The sequence below is a fragment of the Pinus tabuliformis genome, chromosome X, assembly GCF_031772625.1.
Source record: "Pinus tabuliformis cultivar Carrire ecotype Pingquan chromosome X, CPIR1, whole genome shotgun sequence".
Lineage (NCBI taxonomy): Eukaryota > Viridiplantae > Streptophyta > Pinopsida > Pinales > Pinaceae > Pinus > Pinus tabuliformis.
The window spans coordinates 1,459,848,694-1,459,875,974 of NC_142308.1; the positions used below are offsets into that span (position 1 = coordinate 1,459,848,694).

General features: G+C 39.4%; 1 protein-coding gene across 2 annotated transcripts in view; it reads right to left on the reverse strand.

Moving 5' to 3' along the window:
• Positions 1 to 215: 215 nt before the first annotated feature.
• The window catches only part of TRS120 (transport protein TRS120), a 230,816-nt gene continuing 203,750 nt past the window's right edge, over positions 216 to 27,281 (reverse strand). For both annotated transcript variants that reach the window (XM_089450070.1, XM_089450071.1), the window contains one exon: positions 216 to 1,783. In XM_089450070.1, coding sequence (XP_089306196.1) covers positions 1,563 to 1,783 — 221 coding nt within the window. In that variant the 3' untranslated portion in view covers positions 216 to 1,562. The remainder of the gene's footprint in view (positions 1,784 to 27,281) is intronic.

Below are 27,281 nucleotides of genomic sequence, written 5' to 3' on the forward strand. Positions count from 1 at the left end.
ATCTGCAAATTAACCCATTCACCCAAACGAAAGTCTCGTCCTATGAATGAACATTGAAAACATTATTACAGAGATAATTAGAATGAAACCATAAAAAGCCGCTAGCATAGGAGGATCTCATTTCCTATGCTTCTACTGCTGTGACAAGATAGCAGGGGGGCATACTGCATAAATTAGCAACGTGTTGGTTTGAACCAACAAGTGAGATATTGATATCCAACTCCAACAAACTAATCATTCATTCGAACAATATAAAGTATGGTTGCAAGATAACAGTTGGTGGTAAAATATTTCAAACTTGTCATGGCCAGATCTCTTATCCAAACTTCCACAAAGAGGATGTAAAATTGTATTGAATTCGCCATCACTCTAGAAGTGATATGCTTAACGTTACTCTAGTGTAAATATAAAATCAAGAAGCTATAAATTTCTCGCAGATAAGATGGGTGACACGTTACAACCAACAAAACATAACCGCCCGCCAAAAAGGTTGGACATCCCTAAGTAAAATCAAACATAAAACTTGTCTCTAAAAACAAGAAGATACGCCAGAAGCAATTTCTCAGACATGGAACTTAGTCTAAGCACTCCAAAATTTGAGTTAGCATTTAGGCCATTTTCTTGCTAAACCCAATAAAGTGGACATTCCTAAAAGACTAGAAGTTCAAGTCCTTGCAAAATAATCAAATTGTCAAAACAGCTTTTTGGCAAGCACAAACTCCATGGTACTTAATATTAAATGATAGTTATCCAAATACCTATGATTGTCTGAACATGCTGGATGATCTCAAATGGATTTTGAGTACAATATCTATATGACCATTACAACAGCTTGGCTGATTTTAATAATATCTGGAATCAGTTTGGTAATATTTCCAGATACTTTTTTATTTCCTACAGCTCCAACCAAAAATCAAAAACAGGTTACTTGTGTCAAAATAAGTGATCCATGGTGACAGATATTCTGCTCGGAATAAGTAGCACTGCTAATGCAGATACCATCCCTGTTGTATCATTTTCCCAGCTTCGTGGAGATTATCCTTAACATATTCCTAGGAAAGCCACTGTCCTGAATTGCTTATGTCAGCGAACAAGCAACCTGGATATTGTAACAAACGCTGTTGACAGTACATATTCCTGTTCAAGCCTGAGAATGAGATAGCAATCATTTAATGTTATAATACACTTGAAATTGAAATAAGCAATGCACTTCCGTACTTATTTCAGAGAATATAGACCCATACAATAATTTGCCACATCCAATACTTGACTAACGAGTCATTTGAGAGCAGATGCAAGGGTTATACACTCTTGGATCTGTGCCTGCACTAGCTCTTTTGAGATGTCTTCTGTAGCATTTCAGGCGTAGAAAAATTCAACTTAAAGAACAGGCTTAAACGAATGGGCTTTTCTTCCTGGTAACAAAATTTCTGCCTGAAAAAGGACCTAAGAGGCAAACAATCAAGCCAATCATATTTCCAAAATGAGAAATAGCAAAAGAAGTGACAGTGGAAAATATGCATTTGCAATTTTCCACCTATCATTACACTTGATAACACATATCATAGTGTACCAATAACATGTACACGAAAAGGTGGACCACTGCAGAAAATGGGCTCCTGAGCTGAATCAGTTCTTGCACGAGCTCTCAGAATTTCATTTGCTTGGTGTATAACTGCAGCTCCTAGAAGAGTATATTCACCAGGCACCAAAAAGCACACAGCAAAAGGGTGGATTGCCTCTCCCAGTGGAGGTACTTCCACTTCAATTCCACTCAAAACACCTGTACAGAAAATTACCCATATCAACCATCAAATTCCAACTATCTACAACTTATACATGCCTATAATAACAAGCGTACATGCTTAGAAACATTGATAGTGTTCATCGATGCAAACACCTCTATAACCTACTTAACGGTTATACTACATAATATGACTGGACTTGCAATGCTAAGTTACGAATGGAGTGAGAATCACCAATAATTGGAGATTAAACCTAACAGTGCTAGATTGTGCCTTATCCTATATCACAATAAAGTATTTACAACAATGTCTTCATAAATTAAGTCCGAACATAAAATACATCCATGCAACGGAATATGTGATTAATGAGTATGCAAGACTACCAAAAATGGAGTGCAAGAATAAAGGAAACGTATTACATTTTCGCTACAACAACCACTAGCGACTCAATGCAACAGTAATCTCCTAATAAACACTCTGCAACAAACTTCATTAATATTTGACTCTGATATCATTGTACCGGTACGTTCCCTTATCAACTGCACTGCAGGCACTAAGAAATCACACATATCAAGGCCTAGCTTCAAACAAGAATAAGCATTTTCACAATACACATCTGAAATTGGGGGATAAGGTTTAGCAATTACACATCAAAGTAAAAAACATGACTTTTCATAGCAAATACATTGTTCAAACCTTGGGATAGAGTTTTTATGCCAGAAAGTTGCAACTAAACTGACACAACAGGAACACAACCAATCATTATAGTAACTACCCCTCCACCCTTTTATGATGTCAGTATTAACCCTTCACACAAAATTTGGCTATATATAGTAAAAGGAAAAGCCCTCATTTGCATAGTCATGGACTGTGGCTAGCTCAAAAGCTTAACAGATCTAGGATGAAAACAAGTATCAGGGATTTAGGAAAGTTTCTAAATGACAAGGTAGTTTAAAGTTTAAACACTATATTTGAAACTATCTCTTCACAATCTGGTATTGTCATTTGTCCACATTATTTATTGTCGAATGCAAGCTCCCACAGCTAGGTATACTTCCATTAGGGTAGTGATCTCACTTGCAGGATGGGATGCCAAATTTATCAGATGGATGTCAAGGCAGTGTTCCTGAACGGAGTCATAGAAGAGGAGGTGTACATCGAGCAACCAGAGGGGTTTGAGGCATACAGCAGGGACACACTATGCAGATTGAAGAGAGCACTATACGAGCTCAAGCAAGCTCCCAAGGCATGGTATGGTCATATGGACAACTACTTGCAGACGATGGGCTTTGTGAAGCGTGAGGCAGATGCTAATCTCTACTATATCTTATGGTTGGAGGTGAACCACTCATTCTTGTTTTGTATATGGATGATCTATTTCTGATTGGGTCATCAAGGCTCATAGAAGACTGCAAGAGGGACTTAGCAGCAGAGTTTGAGATGAAGGACTTTGGGTTGATGCATTATTTTCTAGGACTCTGAGGTGTGGCAAACAAATGGGGAAATTTTCCTTGGTCAAGAGAAATATACTCTAAAGAGCTTGAAGAAATTCAGGATGTTGGACTATAGACCCTTGTCTACACCTATGGTAACCAATTGGAGGAAGATTGATGCATCAAAGCAAAAGGCAATGGACTCCACCTTATATAGACAAACTTATTTTCTCTCTTATGTATCTGGTCAGCACAAGGTCGGCTAAGTCACTAAACACGTCCCTCCCCCCGACATGTCGTGAATCTTGTGTGTCCAACACGATTCGAGCCTAACACGTGTAGGACATGAATTTGACTCGTGTCCCATTTGTAGGACACAAGCTTGACACGTGTCGGACATGAGCCCTACCGGCCTTTAGATATTTGGACACATGTCCTATGAAAAAACATCCTGAAATCGATTTATTGCCTCGTTCTCGCGCAATACAATCACAATTTTGGAGCTCTCAAAGGTATTGAAGTGCAACTAAAGCAAATTAAGAAATGGTAGAAGGGATTCCAAGTGTTGGGAAGTGGATTTGTCCAGGCCCTACTAATGTTATTAATTGTAATGTTAAATTCTTAAAGTAAAAAGATGCAAATGAAATATAAAGGAGAATGTCACCATTACCATGAAATGACTCAAAATGTTTGAGAGTGGTTTCAACCTCATTGGATTTCATATGGAGAAAGTAGAATTTTAGATGCCACTGAAAATCCAACAAACCTAATGGTTTTCAAGATTTGAAGATTGGAGGGGGGTTACAACGTTTCCATTGCAGTTTGTCATGTATGAGGGTATGCAACTAGCATTTAATTAAGAGGACCAAACCCTGTATGTACCGTGATGTTGGTGGATTGTTGAACTCCTCTATCATGACCATAGTAAAAATCCACCTTGAACTCAAACAGAATCCTAATTTGACATTCTAAGCTTTTCTCATCTTATTTTAATGCTTAGTGGGTGATGTTCATTAAGAGGATCCCAATATAGGCATTGATTTTGATGATATATAGTACTAGTTATTTGTTGTAACAAGAACTTTTTGGACTATACTGTTGAGTAACCAATAGGCTAGCAAATTATGTTGATTTCTCTTCTTGATAATTGCTTGTGAATATATGTAGGCTTATTATTTCTTTAATTATGTTCTCTTCATCAAACAATTACCAAAACATGAAACATGAATATCACAAAAAGACAATGAACGCAAGGTGTAGGCTCCAAACTAGGGCAAACCCCCACAAGGGGGAAAACCCAACCAACTTCTATTCTTATAGAATCAGAGCAAAGTGAGAAATCCAAGACCTAAAGACCAAGACCAAGACCTCCAACACGACCCAAGTCAACCCTCTTTCAAACCTTCCTCAACCAAGTCAACAATGGTCAAATCTCTTCAAATCTGGTCAACCTCTGCTTTTCAGCCCCTCCAATAACACTATAATTTTCGGCCCTTGCAACAATTTGAAATCTCACATGTGTGACAAAGATTAGGGCAGAAACCTTTGCACATGTCGCAAAATTCTCTCTCCTTTGACTTTCATTCCTCTTCCTTGACTTTTTCGTTGATTTCCTCTCTCTTCTTGGCACAGAAATTGAAGTTGTGAGTGAGCGAACAAATGAGGTTGAGTTGCACGGTATATATACACATCTAGGTGGTCGAATAGGTCCTTTCGAGAGCTGACTTGTCCAGGCAGGGCCGACTTGGTCTTGTGGAGACAAGGTTAACTATTTTGAATCATAAAATTATTTTTCCTCTTTCTTTCAAAATTCCAAATGGAACTTGACTTGAGTACAATAGATTGACTCAATAAACCCTAGAAGCATGAAGAACATGCTTGACTAATAATAATAATAATAACAATAGATGGACTCATGACAAATTTTCTTTTGACTCAATAAACCCTAGAAGCATGAAGAACATGCTTGAAAAATAATAATAATAATAATAATTTTTTTCTTCTTTTGCTTCTTCATGAAATACATAATAATACAAGTACAATGATAATTATGAAGACCGAACCTAGTTACACTTTTCAACACTACCTCTTAACCAGGGAGGTATTCATAATTACACAACAGGATACAAGAATACTCAAATTGAAATAGTCTCGTAAGAAGAGTTTGGATTGATAAGCATCATCAAGCATCATCATCATAACCTTGCAGTATCAATTACAAAATAGCAAGGCCTTGACTAACAAGCTCCATCTCTCCACTAGATCGGAGCACAATGTTGGGAGGCATACATTTGGACACCACGACCACCAACTCTCAAACCACATACCCCATCCAAAAGTTCACCAAGCATGTCTTTATAGGACTATTCTTATCTTGGAAATCTCCCCCCATCCTCAAAGAATATCAATCCTCCTTAGGACTACTCTTATCTTGGATTCCCAATCCTCAAAGAGTATCAGTCCTTGGGACTACTAACTTGGATTCCCAATCCTCAAGAAGTATTGGTCCCATATGCTTATCCAATCCTCCATTATCCCTACCAGTTCCTTCACTAGACTTACGACTGTTAATCCTGGTCTAGCGCATGACACATGGAGAATACAGTGCCCACCATTACTCCCTCTCAACCAGGGAGACATAATCACAATACTCATCAAAGCATCGGCTACATATTCTTTCGTGGAGATCAAGGAGATCTGTTGTAGTTGTGGAGCTGCTTTTTGTAACATATCATAACAAGGTTGGACATTCCTGGAACTTGACAACCTTCATGCAACTTTGTCATCAGATGGTTCATCTATCATTTTAAAGGAGCCAAACTTCCTCACAACTGCTAGCACATGCCTTCTTCATAATAGAATTTTGCCCCCATGCTCTTCCAAGCCATCATCAGTGTTGTCCACTCAACCCAAGTGCTCCCAAATCGAATCAAATTGTTGTCAGTACAATATCATCAAACAAATGTCTCTCAAGTTCTTGTGATAGTTGTTATATACTTCTACAAAGTATTTATTCAGGGTGCCAAATGTTTTCAACGTTGATCACATAACCTTCACATATCCTTTCTTCATGATAGGGTTTCATCCTCACTACCAATCATTAGTAGTATCTCAACAATAGCACCTATCAAACTAAAGTACAGCCAATTATAGCTCCCTCTTTCCATTTGTTAAAAGTGAACTTTTCCTAGATTAGTATCAAATCCATCAAATTATCAAGTGAACAACAAACCATCCATCTCATGACTTCTTATATCAAATTGTTGCCTTTCCTATCTCTATAGTGTACACACTTCTGCTATATACTCTTTCGGAATTCATACCATATCCCAAACATTATGATGTCATCAGAGTTGCCACATAGGTGATGCTGCTCCAAACTGTAAGATTCTTCAAGTCACTTTGTGCTTCTAGCTCCCTCTGAAGTCAAAATTACTTCTTTCCTCATATTCTTCAAGAGACCATGATGATCAATCTTTGATCTGCCTATCTGTTATGCTGCTATCTATCAGAGAATATGAATGAATCCTGACTTTCTTATTTGACAAAGACATATCATGCTTATGTTCCCAAGTATATTTCTGCATCCATATTCATCTTACTTTTCCTTTAACATTTTCTAAAGATATGAATCTATAATGAAGAACCTTTTCCTAAGATAGGCATACTACTTTACTTCATGTTGACTTCCTTTGTACGAACTACTATTTTGACCTTCTTTGAAGATGATGTCCATGAATGACGAGATTCCTTCCTTAAGATGAAAAATGCTTCCTTTATGCTTCCACGTTGCTTCTAGACTACCTTCATACATTCAAATTTCTAGACTTCTTTTGATATTTCTTACTGTTGGAAAATAGACAAGAGCAACATTTTAATTAATCTTTTCCTTACTTGGCAGTTATTTGTGACATTATGTTCATCTTCTTAATTATTCTTATGTTCTTATCATCAAATAAATGCCAAAACTATAAAGATCACATGAACACAAGATATAGGCTCCAAGCCAAGGCAAAACCCCTCCAAGAGGAAAAACCCAAAAAGAACTTCTCTTCTTATAGAATCAACTTCAAAGGAGACTTCCAAGACCAGACCCTAAATCATAGTTGTCTCCAAGGACCAAGTCAACCAGCCAAACTTCCTTTCAAAATACAAGACAAAAATCTCCAAGGGTAGCGAGGCAAGATCCCTCTAAAATGAAGGCACTTCTAGCCTTTTGTCCATGCCAACACAACCTACACCACTTCCGGCAATTCAGACCCGAGGTAATCCTAGAAACCCTAGGGTACTCCCACATATGAACAACAAAAAGCTAAATTTCAGACCTTCGCACTCCTCTTAGGGCTTCCTCATTGTTCGCTAACCTTCTTCCTTGTTTGCTAGGACTTTCACACTTCTCCTTCATTGCAGTTCGAACCAAAAATGTGTATGCTTGTCATATCCACAAATGAGGTCAAAGCTCTCCTTTATATAGCCTTTCTTCAAGCTCGAATAGCCCTCACAAGGCCGAGTTCTTCTTGGCTAGCTGACTTGGTATTTTGGAGCTTTCTAGACAATTCCAAATTCAAAATAATTTTATTTTTCTTCATATAAGTGCCCGCAAGGGCCTTTTACAATATGAGACTCTTAACTCATGACGAACCCTAGGAGCATTCAATGGATGCCTGACCTAGTGACAAATAACTTGAGCATGAAACACATGCTTCACAAATAATTTTTTTTTTGTTCTTTACAACACTTTCCTTCTTCTTTTGATAGATACATAAGAATTAGATCATGACTTCAATCAAATGACAATTATGACGATCGAAACTAGTTACATTCTTCAACACTCCCTATTAACTAGGGAGGTATTCATAATTTTCCAGCCAATACAGGGACAATACTCCTTTTGAAAAGTTCTCATAAAAAAAGTCAGATTGATAAGCCAACTATGAGCATCAATATTATGATCAACCAACACTATCTTTGAGGCCTATCTAGACAAGCTTTACTTTAATAAAGAGCATTATGTTGGGAGGCTTTACATGTGATACCTCACTACCTCTACAAGGCACATACCCTATCCGAATGTCCACAAGGTATGTCCTTTTAGGACTATTCTTATCTTGGATTTCAAAACCCTGAATACTCAAAGAATATCAATCCTCTTCGCCCACTCTTATCTTGGATACCTATCACATCCTCAAAGTGTGTTGGTCCCTTTCCTTTCTTGGATGTTCTATCCTCAAGGAAAGCACAAATGCTTATCCAATCCTCTACCACTCTCTCTCCAAGGCCTTCACTTAGAATTACGATTGTTAGTCCTGGTCAACTACTTGACACATGAGGCGAAGAATGCACATGTGATGTTCAACATCACTTCCTCTCAATCAGAGAGGATATCCCTCTCTTTTTAACTTGAGAATAGATCCTTGCTCCTATTTAAGGAGACTCCTTTACTCCCTCTCAAACCTAGAGGAGATTCCAGACTTCCTTATAATTTTTGGGAAGTCACCATCACAAGCCTTATAGCTTGTCTTCATAGCTGCATGACTCCCTCTTTCCTTTACATCTCATTGTATCGAATTTTCTTCTTTCTGAGGTATCATGGAGCCATCTTCCTTTGATCTTATGACAGATTCCAAGTTATTAATAGATCATTTTCATCTTGTCGTTTTCAATGAGCGCATTATATTGAGCCTTCTCGAGTTTCCAGTTAATCATAGCTTCCTCAAGAAAGTGATCTCATTTGACCTTCGGGTTATCTTCTTGCACTGCTACCTTTCAATCCCAAGATGATCGCTTCTTGACTTCAGAGTTGCTAGGTACCAAATATTGAGCTTCCCTCAACATTCTATATACATTCCATTCACACAGTTGAACTTGCCACAACCGTCATCCTGCAACATCCTTCCAGGTAGCAAAACAATATGTTAACCAGATAACCAACAATAAATATTGACATTAGACTTACGTTATTGTGGCAACTTTCTCATCATCAACATCTTCAAGGTCCATCTCTATACGATTCTTCATGCATCAGAGTGCTCAAGGATCGAACTTGATTACCAAGTTACCATTCTCTTCTAGAGATTATACTAGATATTGATTATTAATAAATATATTCTAGCGAGAAAGTTCTTAGCATTTTATCCATTCTTGAGTAAGTCAAATTCATCTTCATAGGCATCATATAACCAAATGAAAGATTCATTATGCATAATTTATAACCAACTTTTCTTACAAGATTATACGAATCCAACCCAAAAGTTACTTGGAACATGCATTCTTAATCTTTCTCACAATCATCTAGCTATATGTACAATGAGCCTGCAACTTGACCAATTACAATCCTTCATCCTTGTTACCGCTCAATTTAGCAAGGGTCCTAAGAGGGGTTCCAAAGGGACCACTACTAGATCAAGTGGCAACAACGGAGCAAGGACCCACTATCACCTTGGTTGATATCCCCTGCTCTTTACAAACTTTCACTGATGGGAGGAGACCCGGTATGGTGAAAATCACTAGAATGATGAGGTCAATGACGATGCACAATGTGATTTCCAAAGCCCATTCAAAGGAGAGGCTTAGATAATATGTTGCTTGTTTTAGAAGCAAAAGAAAGGCTCTCTAAGAAAGGCTTGAGGGAAGGATAACCTCGGGTTTATGAATATTCAAAAATGATGAATGCCTAAGATCAAAACTTCCAAAATCCCTCACTTGTGATTTATGTGTTTATACTAGGCTTCAAAGTGAGGTAAGGATGGCTCATTCAATGGAAAGATTTAATTAAAGTGTGAGCAATGAGAGAAGCTAGGGTGACGTTCTACGAAAAACCCATTGAGAGAAATACTATAAGATACCAAAGGTTGAGAGATATACTGTGGTAGAGGCCCATCCAATGATCACCTATAGCTAAAAGAAAAGGTTTTGAATGATGAACTACAAAGTGCAAACCTTCAATAAATTCCCAAGTCAAAACAGCTTCAAGGGTTCCCTCTTGGTGTGATAGCTAGGGTATCAATTTATTTGAAATTCCACTGTTGGAATTCGTTCAAAACTAGAGGATGCCTAGAGAAGACATAAACAAAGAAACTTATTTAGACGAAATCCTAAAATTCCTCCTCCCTTAAATTTCGCACTAAGCCCTAAAAAATCTCCTTATCCTTAGGGGACGAAGAAAAGAGGTGAAAGAATGATATTTCGTTAAGTTAATGTGATTACCAAGGATCTAGGACTAGTGCTTGGCTATTGGGAAGAGTGGAGTCAATATGATTAATATTTGGGAACTTTGCTCTTCAAGGAGGCCTAAAGAAGCAACTACGCTCTTTGTCGATGCAGCGTCACAACAACTTTAAGAACTCCTCTTCACGATGTCATGAACTTCTTTTCGTTATCTAGGAGTCTTCATGTTTGGGACTTCTACAAGGGCACTGATCATCCATCACTTTTATCCATGAGTTAGCCATATCATCATCAGAAAGTGATCCATCAATCCATATCTGGTCTTCCTTCATGCCATGTTGCTTTCTTCATGCCATGTTTACTTAAGGATCTTTCGTCCTACTACATGTGCATTGGTGGTGGAAGACACCCATAGATCTTCCCTCGACAGCCCTACATAAACCCATCCATATATTTGTTCAAAAATAAAGGAATCAACATTACCTTTGAGATGGTCTTTCATCATGACATCTTCTAGTTTGCATCAGCATCTTGCATAGATATCGACACTTCTCCCAAAGATATATATTGTCAAGGGTCTCTTTCTTTTTCAGACTCCATCAGAGTCTTCATATCTTCCATGGAGATATCCTAGTCAAATCTTCTTGGTTTATTGGATGTTGATTTCCTTTACCATGGTTGCATATTCCACGATCTCTTCCTTCCTTTCTTCACACATTTCATTTCCATGAGATTCCAATAAGAGTTCCTCAATTGTAGTCAACCACCTCATACTTCATATGAAGACATATTATGTTGATTTCATCTAGTTATGTGTGACCCATGCATTCCTACATCCCTTTGAGGGAGGAGATCCTTTCTTTCGATCATGCTCTTAGGATAAAGCATGATATCTGCAACCATATGACATGACTTCCACAATATCAAAAGTAAGCACACATACCTCATTTTTCCTTTGGGTCATCCAGACTTCCTGCAACAGCTTCTTTGATTGAAAGAGCTTCAATCCCTTGATTTGCTTCACTTTTATGTCATCATACCATCATCCCATGAATTCCACAAGTTTGGAATTCTTGATGAAACACTTGCTTCCCCTCTTGATTGGTGAACCTTTCAATGAATATTCCATCAGAGAATCTTGAGGATCTAAAGTATCCCCATCAGCAAATGTTTCCATTTGACAGATGTATGATGAACCTCGTACTAGATGACCTTGCCACTTGTGTTTTCAATGAGATTCCCAAGAGCTATATCCTTGACTTCCATAGATTCTAACCGTCTTTCATGCTTCTCTATGATGATGTCCCGAGCTCTTGCTTTCAATGCTTCTATGATGCCTTGATGCATCCCATTATTTACTTAGTGAATCATGATAGCCATATCTTAGAAGACTTAGGAACTTGAAAAGAACTTATGTGAGGAAGACTATCTCAATAGTGGAGATCTATTACTTCCTCCTTCTTGGATTTCTTCTTTTCAGCTTCCTCCACTTCCTTGGTGATGTGGGCTTCTTCTCTTTCTCTTTTGTTATTGTCCTTCTTGAGCTTAGGACAATCTATCCTATAGTGCCCATATTCCTGACACCCATAGCATTGTATTTTAGCCTTGTTCTTCTTTTTCTGAGGACCAAACTATCCAAATCGTCCCTTTCTTTTTGTCATCGCAGCATAATCTTGATTTTGCTCACCTGCTCCCAGATCAGATTTGGTCTTTAGTGTAGATTCTTCAATCTTGCACAATGACCATAGATCCTGGAATGGAGTAGCTTCTTTTTTCCCATAAATACTTGAAGTAAAGTTACCCCACTCCTCCGGTAGTGCATTTAATACAACTGTACTCATTTCTCTATCAAACATGACTTCTCCCAGATCCTGTAGTTGATCCCGGATCTCAGTTATCTTCATAAAGTATGAGGCTATTCCATCTTCCCTTGACATCTTCAACTTGTAGAATTCTTGCCTTAATGAGATCACTTCTCCAGTAGTGCTTACAGAATACAACTCTACTAGTTTGTCATACATTTCTTTTGAAGTTTCGAGTTTATATACATATGGGATGAGGGGATCCTTCATGGATTCTATGAGAATCCTTTGAGCCCTAACTTCCCCTTTCATATACTTGTCAAGAACTTAAGCATCTTCCTTTCTTGGTTTAGTGATAGAACCTTTGACATCTTCCATAACCTCATTTTCAATGGGATTCAGATCTGTCATTTTCTTCCATGCAAGATAGTTTGAAGCCCCAACCAATTTGTTGCTTTTCTTGCAAAAAGACATTTTGATAGATTCAAATGTGGACAATATACTTACTTGATAGGATGCTCCTTCTTCTTGTTGCTTCCTTAATGTTGATGATGATAGAAAACTTCTCCTTGATGAAGGTAGTTAATCGCTTTTTGATCTAGCTTATTTTCGATGTTTAGTTTTCAAAACACTTTAACTTGATTAGATGTAGGGTTTTGGCCTTCTTCCTCTTGATGATGATCTTGATACTTCTTTGTAGACTTCTTTGATCTAGGGTCATGACGCTTCTTTTGACTTCAAGACAGTCTTTGCTTTGATGCCTTCCTTGAGATTTGATCCTTGTGTGTCCCTTGATAAGATGCCCTTCCTTGAGTTAGTCACCTTAGCTTTGAAACCATGTTGAAAGGATTGATAGCTATCTTATGAAGCTGGGATTTATAAGGAGCGAAGCTGACCCGAACCTATACTTCAAGGTTGAAAAGGATAGGCCTCTCATTTTGGTCCTTTATGTGGATGATTTCTTTCTGACAGATGATGACCCTCTCATTCACCAATGCAAGAGAGAGTTGGCTTCCAAAATCGAGATGAAGTACCTAGGGCTGATGCACTATTTCCTCGGGCTAGAGTTTGGCAAAATCCAGGTGAGATTTTCCTTTCTCAAGGAAAATACATTGTGAAGTTGCTTGAGAGATGTGAGATGGTGGATTGCAAGTCCGTGTCTACTCCGATGGAACTCGACTTCAAGAAGCAATGTGGAAGTGTTGTTGGGCCCGCATTAGCGAACCCTTCCGAGTATCGACAACTTGTGGGGGGGCTGATGTTCTTGGTAAACTCCTGTCCTGAGATATGCTTCATTGTGAACACGTTGAGTCAATTTATGGTTGAGCCTCATCACATTCATTGGATTGCTACTAAGAATCTCTTGACATATCTTCGGGGCACAATCCACTATGGACTGAGATACACTATCAGGAATTTGAGGCTACATGGATATACAAATGTTGACTGGGTTGGCAGTGTGGTGGATCGTAAGAGCACATCTACGTGTTGCTTCTCTTTGGGGTCTGCTTCAATATCTTGGAGGAACAGGAAGCAGAAATCAGTTGCTTTAAGCACCGTCGAGGTCAAATACATTGCTGCGAATATGGCCTGTTGTGAAGCAATTTGGTTAAGGAAGCTCTTCAGCGAGCTATTTGAGCACATGCTCGATACCACTGTGATCTTTTGCGACAACCAGAGTGGGATTCGCCTTTCAGAGAATCTCGTGTTCCACGACCACTCCAAGCACATTGATATCAAGTACCACTTTATTCAGGATATGGTACAACGAGGAGCAATAAGGCTCCAACACATCAGCACAGATGAGCTGGTCGTAGACATTCTCTCGAAGCCCTTTGGGAAGGTCAAATTCTTAACCTTCCAAGAGAGACATGGAGTCGTGGAAAGACCCTCCTAAGAGGATCCCATATGAGTTGGACACTGAGCTGTGGTAGCTCCTAGGGGCTTGAGGTACTTCTTGGAGCTATGAGCAACCACAGGGTAAGTGGTTCACCTTCCCCTAGTGGTGCGCTATGTACAAGGTGAGTGGTTCACCTTTCCCTGTGATACACCATAATGGTTGACATGTGTGTAGGGTGAGTGGTTCAACTTCCCCTACAATTGTGGACACATGTATGTAGGGTGAGTGGTTCACCTTCCCCTATGATTGACATATGCATAAGATGAGTGGTTCACCTTCTCTTATGGCATATGAGAAGGATGAGTGGTTCACTTTCTCCTATCAATGCCCCAACATACATCCTACCCATCGAGTTCGGGGCTCATAGGAAGTACCTCTCATCTGGCCAATGAGTTGGGAAAAGTGGTGAGGGGCCATAGCACTACTGATGAACGCATCATGTATCGTTGTACTCCTTATGACTAGGATGTATGGTGTTCAACAACTTGATCTAGGATCAAGGACTGACTTTTGTCAGTGGAGAGTGGTAAGGTCTTGTGACTCACTTTCGATCACTTCTTCTTCATTATTACTTCATGGTTCAGCAGAGCAGAGCAATGATGGCAGAGATGGTACATGATGACAGGATGGCATGATGATGACAGATGGATTGGCAGCTGGAATTCTCCCTAGTTGAGAGGGAATGTTAAAATTGGCAACTAGGGCCAAATTCCACCTTGGGATAGCTCATATGATGGAGATGATTATTGCATTGGATTCCTCTTTCCGAGAGGTCCAAATTTGATATAAAGATCATCACATTCAGTCAAGCAAAAGTGGAATTTTGAATTTATTCTCTCTCATGCACAAATTGTTAAGGTCGGACTCAGCATAATGTAGGCTCAAGAAGTCGAATAGATGTGTCCTTTCACCCTCAACGAATTGTATGTTGATTTAGGGTAGCATCAAATGTGCTCTAGCCACGAAATTTGGTGGAGAGGTTGGGGCACATGAGATCTCCAATACCCAGAAAGGGTTTGGGCAGATTCTAAACAGATCAAGAGATATTAAAATAATTAATATTTTTAATGGAGTCCCTAAGTCTAAACTTAGGGAAAATAAAATATTAATGTGTATTAACATGAATCTGTGTTAGAATGATCCAAAAGACATGGATCAAGCCAGATCTAATCTTAGCCATTGATTAGGGACTTAATCTCGGTCGTTGATATGTCAACAGGAAAAGTATAAGAGGAGGCTTGAGGGTCACTTAGAGAATACACCAAAGTGATCAGTCATTCTATTCTCTAGAGCGGAGTTTGCTAAGAGAAATAGAATCAATGATTGGAGAGCAACTGAGGGGCATTGAGTACAGAGAGACAAAGAGGCAGAGATAGTGCTAAGAAAGCAACGGAGTAGCCAGAGAGAGTGACGCAAGAGCAACCAGTGCTCACGCAGGGCCACACAGAGGCAACTAAGTGCTATGCAGAGCACCAGAGAGGCCAGCGTAGCTGACACAGAGGATCAGAGAGCTGATGCAGGGCCTCCTGGGGCTAACTCAAGCCAAGATAGGCTGATGCCGGGCTAGCGTTGGGCTAGGAGAGGCTGACGCAGTCGAAATTGGGCAGACGCTAGGGTTTGGTGCTGAGTAGCTGCCGGAAGGATTACCTGGGGTTTCAGCCAGTAGATTGTCAGAAACTAAGAGGTATTACTGCCAAGGAAATTCTCTGTTGGGTAGGCCAGTTTCGGCACCCAGATTGTACTCTAATATTGCTTAATAAGAAAACCATCGGATAGCTGCACCGGTTTTCCCACATTGGGTTTTTTAAGGGACATTGGTCCAAAAATAAAGGTGTCATATGGCATGTTTGTTTCTGTTTCTTTTAGTTGTTGATCTGTAATGTGTTGAGCATGCACTAGTGTTTATTTTCAATATTTACATTGCAAATAACTTGTTAAGGAAAATAACAAGTAGGTAGAAATAAATGAGATAAAGTGCATGGAGGTTTTCTAACAAAGTAAACTTAGAAACTTCAACATGGTATCAGAGTGTGATTACAAATCACGGTAGGACTAAAGGACATCAGCCGAGTGGAGCAACAGCAGCAAAAAACAGTTGTCCCAAGGTAATAGAAGCTGTTACTAGCAGCGCAACAGCCAAGGAGAGTGATGCAGAGCCAGCCAGGGCCATGCAAAGGCAGCCAGAAGTTGCACAGAGCCTCAGAGAGGCCAGCGTTGCTGACGCAGAGGGCCAGAGGGCTTACACAGACCCATCCGGGGTGACGCAGAGCCAACGTGATGAAGAGAGGGGCTGACGCAGTCCACAGATAGGCAGTTGTTGGGGTTTAGAAGGCTGCAGGAATATTGCAGAGTGGAGTTGGTGAGGTACTGTAGTCAGAACAGTACCTGACAGAGCAAGGCCAGAGGAGTTGCTACCGAGGGTTTCTAGCCGAGGAACCCGGATCAGTGGTGCGGTTGCACAAGACGATCAGAGTAGGGGGCATCTCGACAAGCAGAAAAAGGATTTCCAGGAAGGAAATCAAGACTTAGAGGGAGTCCAGAAAAAAACTTCTGGACGGGAAGTAGAGACTAAGAGGAGTCGAACAGAGAACTTCCAGGAGGGAAGTAGAGGAGCATCATGGCACTACACGGAGTAAGAGACCAGGATAGACTGGACGGAGCATCGAACTTCATTGTCTGGAAGGCCAGAATCTTATCCGTACTCGACAAGAATCGTGTCAAGAACTTCGCCTTAAAGGTAATAGTTGTCCCAGTCGATCCCAATGATAATGATAGGTACGAGGAGGCGATGGGGATGGCCAAGAGCATTATCTTTTATGGGATCAAGGATCATATAGTACCACACATAGTCGAGAAGGAAACGATATTTGAGATGTGGGAGGCTCTCAAAAAGCTATACCATCATACTTTTGTGCAGAGAAGAATGTTTCTTGAGAATCAAATCAGGTCATATCAGATGAAGGGACAATCAATTGACACCTTCCTCGGAGCACTGAATGAGATCCAAGATCAGTGGACTGCTATAGGGGCGACACCGGATCAGGCACTAATGGTGAGGACAGCCCTGAATGTTGTCTCAGAAGACTGGGAAGTATTTGTCCAGAGTATACTTACCACACATAGTCGAGAAGGAAATGACATTTGAGATGTGGGAGGCTCTCAAAAAGCTATACCATCATACTTCTGTGCAGAGAAGAATGTTTCTTGAGAATCAAATCAGGTCATATCAGATGAAGGGACAATCAATTGACACCTTCCTCGGAGGACTGAATGAGATCCAAGATCAGTGGACTGCTATAGGGGCGACACCGGATCAGGCACTAATGGTGAGGACAGCCCTGAATGTTGTCTCAGAAGACTGGGAAGTATTTGTCCAGAGTATACTGGGCAGAGGGACACTTCCACCTTGGCACGATATGTGGACAACTCTTCGCCAGGAAGAGATCAGACGGCAGTCGAAGACTGGTAGCAGCGGCAAGAGGATCAAAGTCAAGCAGGAGGAGGAAGACGTAGCTCTAGTATCTGAGGCAAAGCAGGAAAAGCGAAAGAAGAAAGATCTCTCCAAGATCAAGTGCTTCCACTGTGGGGAGTTGGGTCATTATGCGACCCAGTGTCCAAGGAAGAAGAGTAACAGAGTCTTCCGAGACTAAGGCAACACCAGCATGGGCAGAGAAGGAAGTTTTGACAGAAGATGATTGTACCATGAGTGCACATGCACCACTTGGGCGGGAGTGGGGAGACATCGAGTTGTAGTCAGGCGGACTACAGGGGATGAGGCGCAGGATACTCGAGGTACCCAGCCTCTTGGATTAGACCTTGCTACGAGAGCCCTGAAGAGTAGCAGGACTGGCTAAGTCGAGTAGAGATGGATGCAGATGGAGTGGCAGAGAGAGCTATAGTGCAGGAGTCCCAAGACAACGCGAGGCTAGCAGGCTACAGCAATGCGAGAGGCATAGGAGTGTTGCACCAGTGCAAGATGGCACAGAGAGGTGTGCAACGGTGCAAGATGCAGGGAGTTGTTGCAGCATCGCAGAGGTCAAAGAGGGAGCACTTGTCAGTGGCAGAGGGCGCTTCAGCATCAATGGGTGTCTCTAGCCCAATAGGGAGGTCAGTTGGGAGATCAGTTACTTACTTCTTAGTAACTAAGTTGCAGTGCAACAGTGGGCAGCATGATGCAGCATGATGAGGAGAGGTGCAGTGCAGATGCGGTGCTGGGAGAAAGGACCAGCAGCAACACGGATGCAGAGGGAGCTATCATACAGATGCAGCAGTGGCAGTGGCAGAATCATGGGCAGCAGTACAAGATACAACAGTGCAGAGGATGTTGGGCAAGAAGGCCTAGCATCAGCATAGGTACCGATGCCAGATGATCAAAGTAATACTCAGTGAGGAGTATTGCTAGAGCACAGTCCTCACTAAGAGGGAGTGTTGATTTGTGGTAGCATCGGATGTGCTCTAGCCACGAAATTTGGTGGAGAGGTTGGGGCACATGAGATCTCCAATACCTAGAAAGGGTTTGGGCAAATTCTAAACAAATCAGGAGATATTAAAATCATTAATATTTTTAATGGAGTCCCTAAGTCTAAACTTAGGGAAAATAAAATATTAATGTGTATCAATATGAATCTGTGTTAGAATGGTCCAAAAGACATGGATCAAACCAGACCTAATCTTAGCCATTGATTAGGGACTTAATCTCAGTCATTGATATGTCAACAAGAAAAGTATAAGAAGAGGCTTGAGGGTCACTTGGAGAATACACTAGAGTGATCAGTCATTCTATTCTCTAGAGCGGAGTTTGCTAAGAGAGATAGAATCAGTGATCGGAGAGCAGTTGAGGGGCATTGAGTACTGAGAGACAAAGAGGCAGAGATAGTGCCAGGAGAGCAGCGGAGCAGCCAGAGAGAGTGACACAAGACCAACCAGTGCTCACGCAGGGCCACACAGAGGGAACTAAGTGTTGCGCAGACCACCAGAGAGGCCAGCGTAGCTGACGCAGAGGGTAAGAGAGCTGACGCAGTGCCTCCTGGGGCTAACGCAGGGCCAGCACTGGGCTAGGAGAGGCTGACGCAGTGCAGATTGGGCAGACGCTAGGGTTTTTAGGGTAGATTGGTGCTGAGTAGCTGCCAGAAGGATTATCCAGGGTTTCAGCCAGTAGATTTGTCAGAAACTAAGAGGTATCACTGCCAAGGAAATTCTCTGTTGGGTAGGCCAGTTTCGACAACTGGATTGTACTCTGATATTGCTTAATAAGAAAACCCTCAGATAGTTGCACCGGTTTTCCCACATTGGGTTTTTTCTGGGACATTGGTCCAAAAATAATGGTATCATATGGCGTGTTTGTTTCTGCTTCTTTTAGTTGTTGATCTGTAATATGTTGAGCATGCACTATTGTTTATTTTCAATATTTACATTGTAAATAACTTGTTAAGGAAAATAACAAGTAGGTAGAAATAAATCAAATAAAGTGCATGGAGGGTTTCTAACTAAGTAAACTTAGAAACTTCAACATTGTATAAATAGGAGTGACCTTTCTCCTCATTTGAGCATCATTCATTCACACATTCTTCTCTCTCTTCTTCTGATTGGGTCATACAACTATTGGGCAGCTTCTCTCTCTCACGTGTGGCTGGAGGACGAGTTTTCTGGGACAGATTGCATGCTGAAAATTTCAGAGTTCAGGGACAATTTGACCAACGTTGACCAAGGTGTTCTTAACCAAGTTTGACTTTGATTTTGGGTGGAAAAGTTTGATTTTTGCAAGCCATACAGCTAGGCACAAAAACCAAGAATTTCTGGGCTAAATCACAGAACCGAAGTTGCAGAAATTTCAGATTGTTGACTAGCGTTGACCGAGACCTTCCAAGCATCATTTGACTTCGATCTTTTGGGGAAATTTCTGTCTCAGCAGGCCGCAGCTTTTGGCATAGAAACTGAGGTTTTCTGAGCACTTTGACCATAGATCAAATTGCAAGTTGACTATAGAAAATTACAGCAGTTTTCTCTCTCCTTTAACCAAATTTGACTGGTTTGTTTTGGGCTTATTTTGACCTTCTGATCAGGCCGAGTTTGATTAGAGAAGACCGAGTTGTTTTGACGACATTTTATTGCTTCTTTGACCAGCATTGACTTTCTAATTAGGACAGATTTGACTGCAGTTGACTACAGAATTTGACAGGACTAATTTGACTATGTATTGGGCAAGTGAATTTGATTTTTGTACTCTGTTGTAATATTGAATAATAAGAAGAATATTTGGTCAAAGGGTTTCCCCACTTTGGGGTTTTTCCCTGGCATCCGCTAAATCTGGTGTCCTATTGTCTTGGCTTGTTTTTTGCATATGGTTTTATGTTCTATCTGCATTTACTGTCAATGTGATTAAGTTAATGTGTTTGCTACTGGATATAATTGAAAGTGTTATCGGGCTGATAAAGGAACATTGAAGTAAATTGTGCTAAGCATAAAACATACCATTGTTATCTAATATTAACATTAACCAATGTCAATGATAGCAATATAGAGCACTTATCCACTTCAATGATTCAATATGGAATGTCAATGACAATTACTTGAGACAATTTGAAATCTTCCAAGATATTTCAACAAAGTAAATGCCAATGATGATTCTACAACAAGATTATTAATGGTCTTATGCCAATATTACTCAATGCCAACAATCACAAGATGCTCAATTAGATTAGAAGCCCTTAAGCAAAGAACACCAATTAGATTGTCACTTAAGAGAAACAAGATACTTCAATGCTAATCCAAAGACTTCAAGTAAAGAGCATTTAGATCTTAATGTCAAAATGAGATTATCATTCACCAATGAAACAATAATGAAAACATTATTCACCAAGGTTCTTTTGATGAACCTAAGTTGCACGAAACGGGGAAACGGGTACGAGTTTCCGAAACGGGAAGCCATACGAAACGCGACCTCCCCAAATTTTGGAAACGGGGAAACGCGAATATATATATATATATATATATATATATATATATTGAAAATATTTAAATATATATATATATATATATGTGCAATCATAAAGCATAAATGATACATTATAATTTATTACACTTAAACATTAAGATTTAATTTACATCACATTTACTCATGAATGATCACATAATGAAAATAAAAATATCGGAATATGCAAAAGCAACATTTATTATATATCCAAATCTCAAAATCAGCCTTTATTTATATTAATATATGAGGCTGCAAGTACAATAAAGACTATAAGGCTGCAAAAGAGAGATCCAAATCAAGATTTTCTGCATCCACATCCCATTGTAGGACCACTGTTGTATTGGGAGTCTCCTCCTACATAGTCGAACGACCTTAGTGCTCTTGATTAAATACACGTTTCATACCCTAGTACCCTACATGATCTTGATTATTGGGAGTTTCCCCTGCATAGAGGGCTTGATTCTCTTGATTAAATACAAGTTCCATACCTTAGTACATGATAAAATCCAATGGAAACATTGCAATCCCCCCAATCCTAAAATCCTGAAAAAACAAATAAGTCTGCTGGATTTTGAGTGAGATCTAAAATTCTACTTTCTCCATATGAAATCCAATAAGGGCGAAACGACTCTCAAACATCCTGAGTCATTTCATGGTAATGTTAAAAATTTAAGTAAAAGGATGAAAATGAAAAATAAAGGAGAATATCACTTTTACTTTAAGAATTTAACATTACCATGAACTGCATATGCCTCAAACTTCCTAATGAAATGCATATCAACACTAGGGCAAAAATTCACTTTTATAAATTTAGACACACATCTAGAAGTCACTAACATACCCTAAAAGTAAGTTAAAAAACAAATTTAAAAAAAAAAAAAAATTAAAAAACACAAGTTAATGAGGAAACGTGGGTCGTACGGGCCTGAAACGCGTTTCCGGCCGTACTGGCCACGTTTTCGTTTCGGGAAACGTGGCAGTACGGCCGGAAACACGTTTCACGACTGTACCAAACGTGTTTCCGCGTTTCGTACCCGTTTCCGTACGGAAACGGACCTTTATGCCACGTTTCTTGCAACATAGGTATGAACCAAAAATGAGCAATGAGATACCTAATATCTTGCCAGATGAAAATATAAGCTAACCAACCTTCTTATGGTGTATTTTTCAGTGTTATATCAGACCTGATTACACCTATTTATGCAGAGATAGCAGTGATTAAACAATTAGATTTATGCCAAGAGATTAGTGCCCAAATTGCTTAAATGGTTTCACAATATGCTAGATACCTTATATATGATTTTTATGCCACTTATGTGTGTTTTTTACCACAACTGTGAATGTATTCAGAGAGCTGTAGCAAACAGTGAGGAAAAGTAGGGTTTAGAGATCAAACCCTTGGCCTTTAGGCCTAGAAGAAACGTGCCAAACTTGTCCCAAATTTTTCCCAAAATCTAGAACACCTGCAAACTCCCAAAGATTGAGTCAATTTCTCTACAAAACGCACCAATATTCAGTCCCAAAAAATTGAAAGACCAACCAGAGATGGAAAGAGGGAAACTAAGGGCCAAGATGGGACAACACTAGGCCCTAGAGGGCTAGCATTGAGGCAAGGAATGGTGGAGGGAAGGACGCAAGGGCAGAGAGACCAAGAGGGGAGGAGGAAGAGGGAGGTTGAGGCAGGGAGGAGGCCTGGAAAGGCCCACAGCCAGGCCTTGGAGGCCTAAACAGGCTGACGCTAGGGACTTGGAGGCTGGACGACTAGGAGAATGGAGGACGTTGGGCCCAGGAAGCTTGAAAATTTCAAAACCGTCGCCAGAAAAATTGATTTGCTTTATATCTTCAATTTCGCTGCAAATTTCTTCAGCTGTTGGCCCTCCAAAAATTTTTGAGACGAGATCTTACCCTCAATGGTCTAAATCTAGCTAAACTCCAGCAAATCTTCTTGAGGAACCACCTGCAAAAATGAATTTACAAGTGCCCTAAACCGCAATATATACAAAAAATTTAAAATTTCCCAAAACCCCAGCTACAAACAAGGGTTAGAAAATAAAATTATCTACAAAAAATTATTATACAAATATATTTACAAAATATACAAGTGTACAATGCTTGAAAAATTTTTGAGGAATAATTTTTAAATAAAATTTTGATGATGGCTAGATGTATTTCGAAAAATAAATGCTCAACCATAGCCTTAGCGAAGTTAGAAAACCATATAAAATATTCAGGATCCAAACATGGTCAGCATGTGCCCACGATTTGTGAACTTAGAGCCCAAGGGTCGGGGAACCTGCAAACTCTATATATATTCTCAAGCAGAAATCGTTAGAACACACAATGAATCAGATCACCTAAGATAAGCCCAAAACTTACCAATAGAATGTTCCTATCATCTACAATGAAATAACGATTAATTATTATCTGAAGCACAATATAGGAATGCACATACCCAGCACATACCACAAATCAATGAGACAAAGGCACCATCAACTGCGCCCCAAAATCTTTTATTATGATGATCAAAAATTCCCAGGAGAACAATGGCTTTGCACCAACACTTACAAATTACATCAGACCCAGTTCATCAAAAGATGAAAAATAAAAGCAAATTGTCTTCTATTTATAGAGAAAATCCTCCAAGTGGAAAATAATGCCTAGTTGGCTTAGTCCCCGTCAAAGTAATCTCGGTCGTCAATAAATTTTTGATGATCTTTTAATATCCACCGTCGAAAATAATTATTCTTGAGGAATTTTCCAATTTCTCATTAAAACCATTTTTATTAGCTCTAAATAATTATTTTGAGCTGATTTCCTCAAAATTTTGACTCTGACTTAACCAACAAGGCCCATGAGTCCAAATTTTCTTGAAATTTCAAAAATTCCCTTGGTGGGGAACCTTCAAAAATTAATTTCTTTTAGACCCATGAATTTTTGCACTTGGAGAATTTAATTTCTCTAACATTTTAATTTTTTACTCTAATTAATTAATTTTCTGACTTAGGGTATTTTTCTTTATTTTTGCTAGAAAAATTAATTAATTGACTTATGGGATTAATTATTTTTCCACCTAATATCTTAGCCATGGTGTCTAAGTATGAGGACCATGCACTAAAATATTTTCTTACACAATATTTTACAAAATTCAACCCTCAAAGGGGGAATTCCCCTTCATTATAGACCCTCAAATAAGTAGCTACTTCTGCGACACAATATAATCTAGTAGACCAATTGATCTTTAATAAAATAAATTAGCCAAATAACTTTAATTATTCCCAAATCACATTTACAATAGACTTGACTAAAACACTAGGACTCACCTAAGACTTTGACGATAAATTCCACCCTAGCTTTAGGGCGTGGTTGAAAAGAAAGACCTTGTCGATCATCCGTGTTTAGAAACATAGATGAATCAATGAGACGAAAAACCTCCTAGGATGAAATTCGTTGCCAAAATAGTTGTCTTACCTAGGTTGTTACATAAATACATGGTCTTACTATTATCATTTACATTACAAATTAACAGAATGGGTTTACAATGACATAAGAAAGTTGATGACTGATAATTCTGAATTTTGAAAAATTTCCTTCACGCTTTTGGATCCTACTTCCTTGGAATGTTGAAAAAATGGGTGGGTGCAACAAGATCAATGTAAAATTATAAACGCAAGGCTAAGGAAAGGAGAAAGACACACCATATAAAAACACAAGACATTGTGAGAGGCATCTCGATAGTGAGTGGAAAAGGACTTCCATTCTAATGTGTTGGGTCTGAGGAAGTGCAGAAGTGCAACATTGGAGATCCAAATGAACTAAGGAGATCAAGGACAACTCTAGGGCCTAATCTATTGGATCAGATCTAGTGCATGTTGTATATATGATTTTCTCATTCATGCCATTATCCTAGGACAGGAGTGCAAGTTCAGATTTAGGGAAGAACTGTTGACTAGGAAGATTATGTTTGTGTCACATGTGATTGAGATTCATGTAATTTTTTGCTTTCGTTAAACATGTTAAGAACTTAGTCGTGCATTTACTCAATAGATATGCAATCTGCTACGTTAATGAATTATCAACAGTAAGATTTGGGTAAATTTAACATGGTATCAAAGCACAAAACTCTAAAATCCAATCTCTAAAGAATGTAGGAAGTCATGTTTTTAAAGTGATCGTCAAGGCTAGGTTCAACCAACGTTCATACGAAGCATTAGTTTATTTTTTATTTTTTGGAGGTTGAAGGAAATCATTCATACAACGTACTACAATCAAAGATAATTTTTGGTCTAACAGTGTCTAATAGGATGCCAAGTTTAAGTTTTTTTTAATATTTAAAATAAAATAAAAAGGTGGGTGGCACGACTTATGCGGAGACCTGCTGACAATGTGACATCGATGGCAAGTCATGGTTGAGTAGCGCCAACAACATAGGAGCCAGTATCAAGTCAGAGTAGGCATCACGGCAGATAGTGGTAGGTGTTGAAGAAAGTGTAACTAGGTTCGGTCTTCATAATGACATGTAATTATGACTGATGTAAATGATGTAATAAAGAGAACAAAATTATTTTTGTATGCCTTGTTGCATGGGTTTCATGAGCAAGAGGTTTATTTATTAGTGGCTCCCATTGAGAGCCTTAGGATTTATTATTAAGTCAAAGAGTCAAAGTCATGTATGAAGAGCTCTTCTTGAGCATATATAAAATGTATATGAGTCAACCTAGTGTCTAGATCAGCCCTCCAAGACAAGCACAATCCTCTTGAAGAAGTCGACCAACAAAACGATGTAAAAAGTAGTCATGTCAGCCTCAAAATGTATATAAATATCAAGTCGGCTCACATATGGAGACACATCCTTTCGATGGACATGTTGGCTCAAATATAGGGACAAACAGCTATATAAAGGAGCATGTACCCTCGCATTTAGACAGAGACATCTTCGCATACATCTCTGAAATCTCGAACAAGTACAGTGGTATAGGAATCTCAGATGAGGACAGTAGTTTAGTGTTTCGGATGGAGAAGGATCCCTGTGGTTTTCGGATGGGTATCACAAAGGTAATGTCTCAGCCTCCTCACAGTCTTAATGATTATAGTCTCGGCCTCCTTGATGATCACTGTCTTGGAATATTTGTAATGAAGAAGATCTAGGTGATGTCTCAGTTACACACTCTCAGCATACTCTCACAGTCTCAGCATAATTGTGATAAGAAGGAGCTCAGTGATCCCACAGTGATGCATTCTCAGCTTATTAGACACAGTCATGATCTCAGTAAAGTGGCAATCATGGTCTCAATAAAGACAAGGTCATGATCAATATCTTGGTGCAGCTCCCATACAGTATAGAGACCCTGTTGACATGGTGATGACCTCAGTAAGAGTGCAGCAATGATCTAGGGGATTGTACAACAATGGTGCAACTGTAATGACCTCTGTGGTACTATGATGATGATCTCAGTGAAGCAGCAACAATCATGATGATCTCAACAGTGACAAAGAAGAGGATCGGTGTCTTCGTCTTGGGGGGCCCAATAGGTCAAGGGTCATGGTCTTGGTGTTCGTCAATTGGAATCTATATAAGAAGAATTTTGTGCGGGTTTTTCTCTAAAAGAGTGAGAGGTTTTGGCCCTGGCAGAAAGCCAACATCTTGTGTCCTTGTCTATTTTGTTTTGGTAACTATTTAATGAATTGAGAAGACACACTCTAATAATAACAAGTGAAGAATTGTGCTAATAAGAAAAAGTTAATAACACCTCACAAATAGTTATCATGACTAGAAGAATCTTATCAACCTACATTGCCCTAGATTCTTCAACATGACATTAGAGCTAAGGTGTTGAAGTCAAAGGAAGGACAGCAGAAAGAGACATTCAAGGATCAATGTCAAGAAGGGCATCAAAGCAAGTTGAAGGGCTTTGTCAAAATTGAAGGATCAGTCTACAACAGCAAGGGTTTTTGTCTATATAATCAAGGAGACAGTCTACAACAGCAAGACAATTCAAGATAATTTCGGTGCCAGGATCAAGTAATCTCAGTCAATGTGAAGTCTCAATGTTAGTGTGCAAAACTCAGATCACAGTCAAAAGAAGAAAATGCAATACCTCTCACAGTTTCGGTGCTAGCCACAAATTGGGTGTCATTACAATCTCTTTCATACCACGGAGATCTCAATAACTTATAGTCTGGAGCAGTTTCAGTGCTTGGTGTTGGACAGTGCTAAAAGGTTTCAAAGGAGATTTTTGAAAAAGGGATTTCAGTTGTTCATGC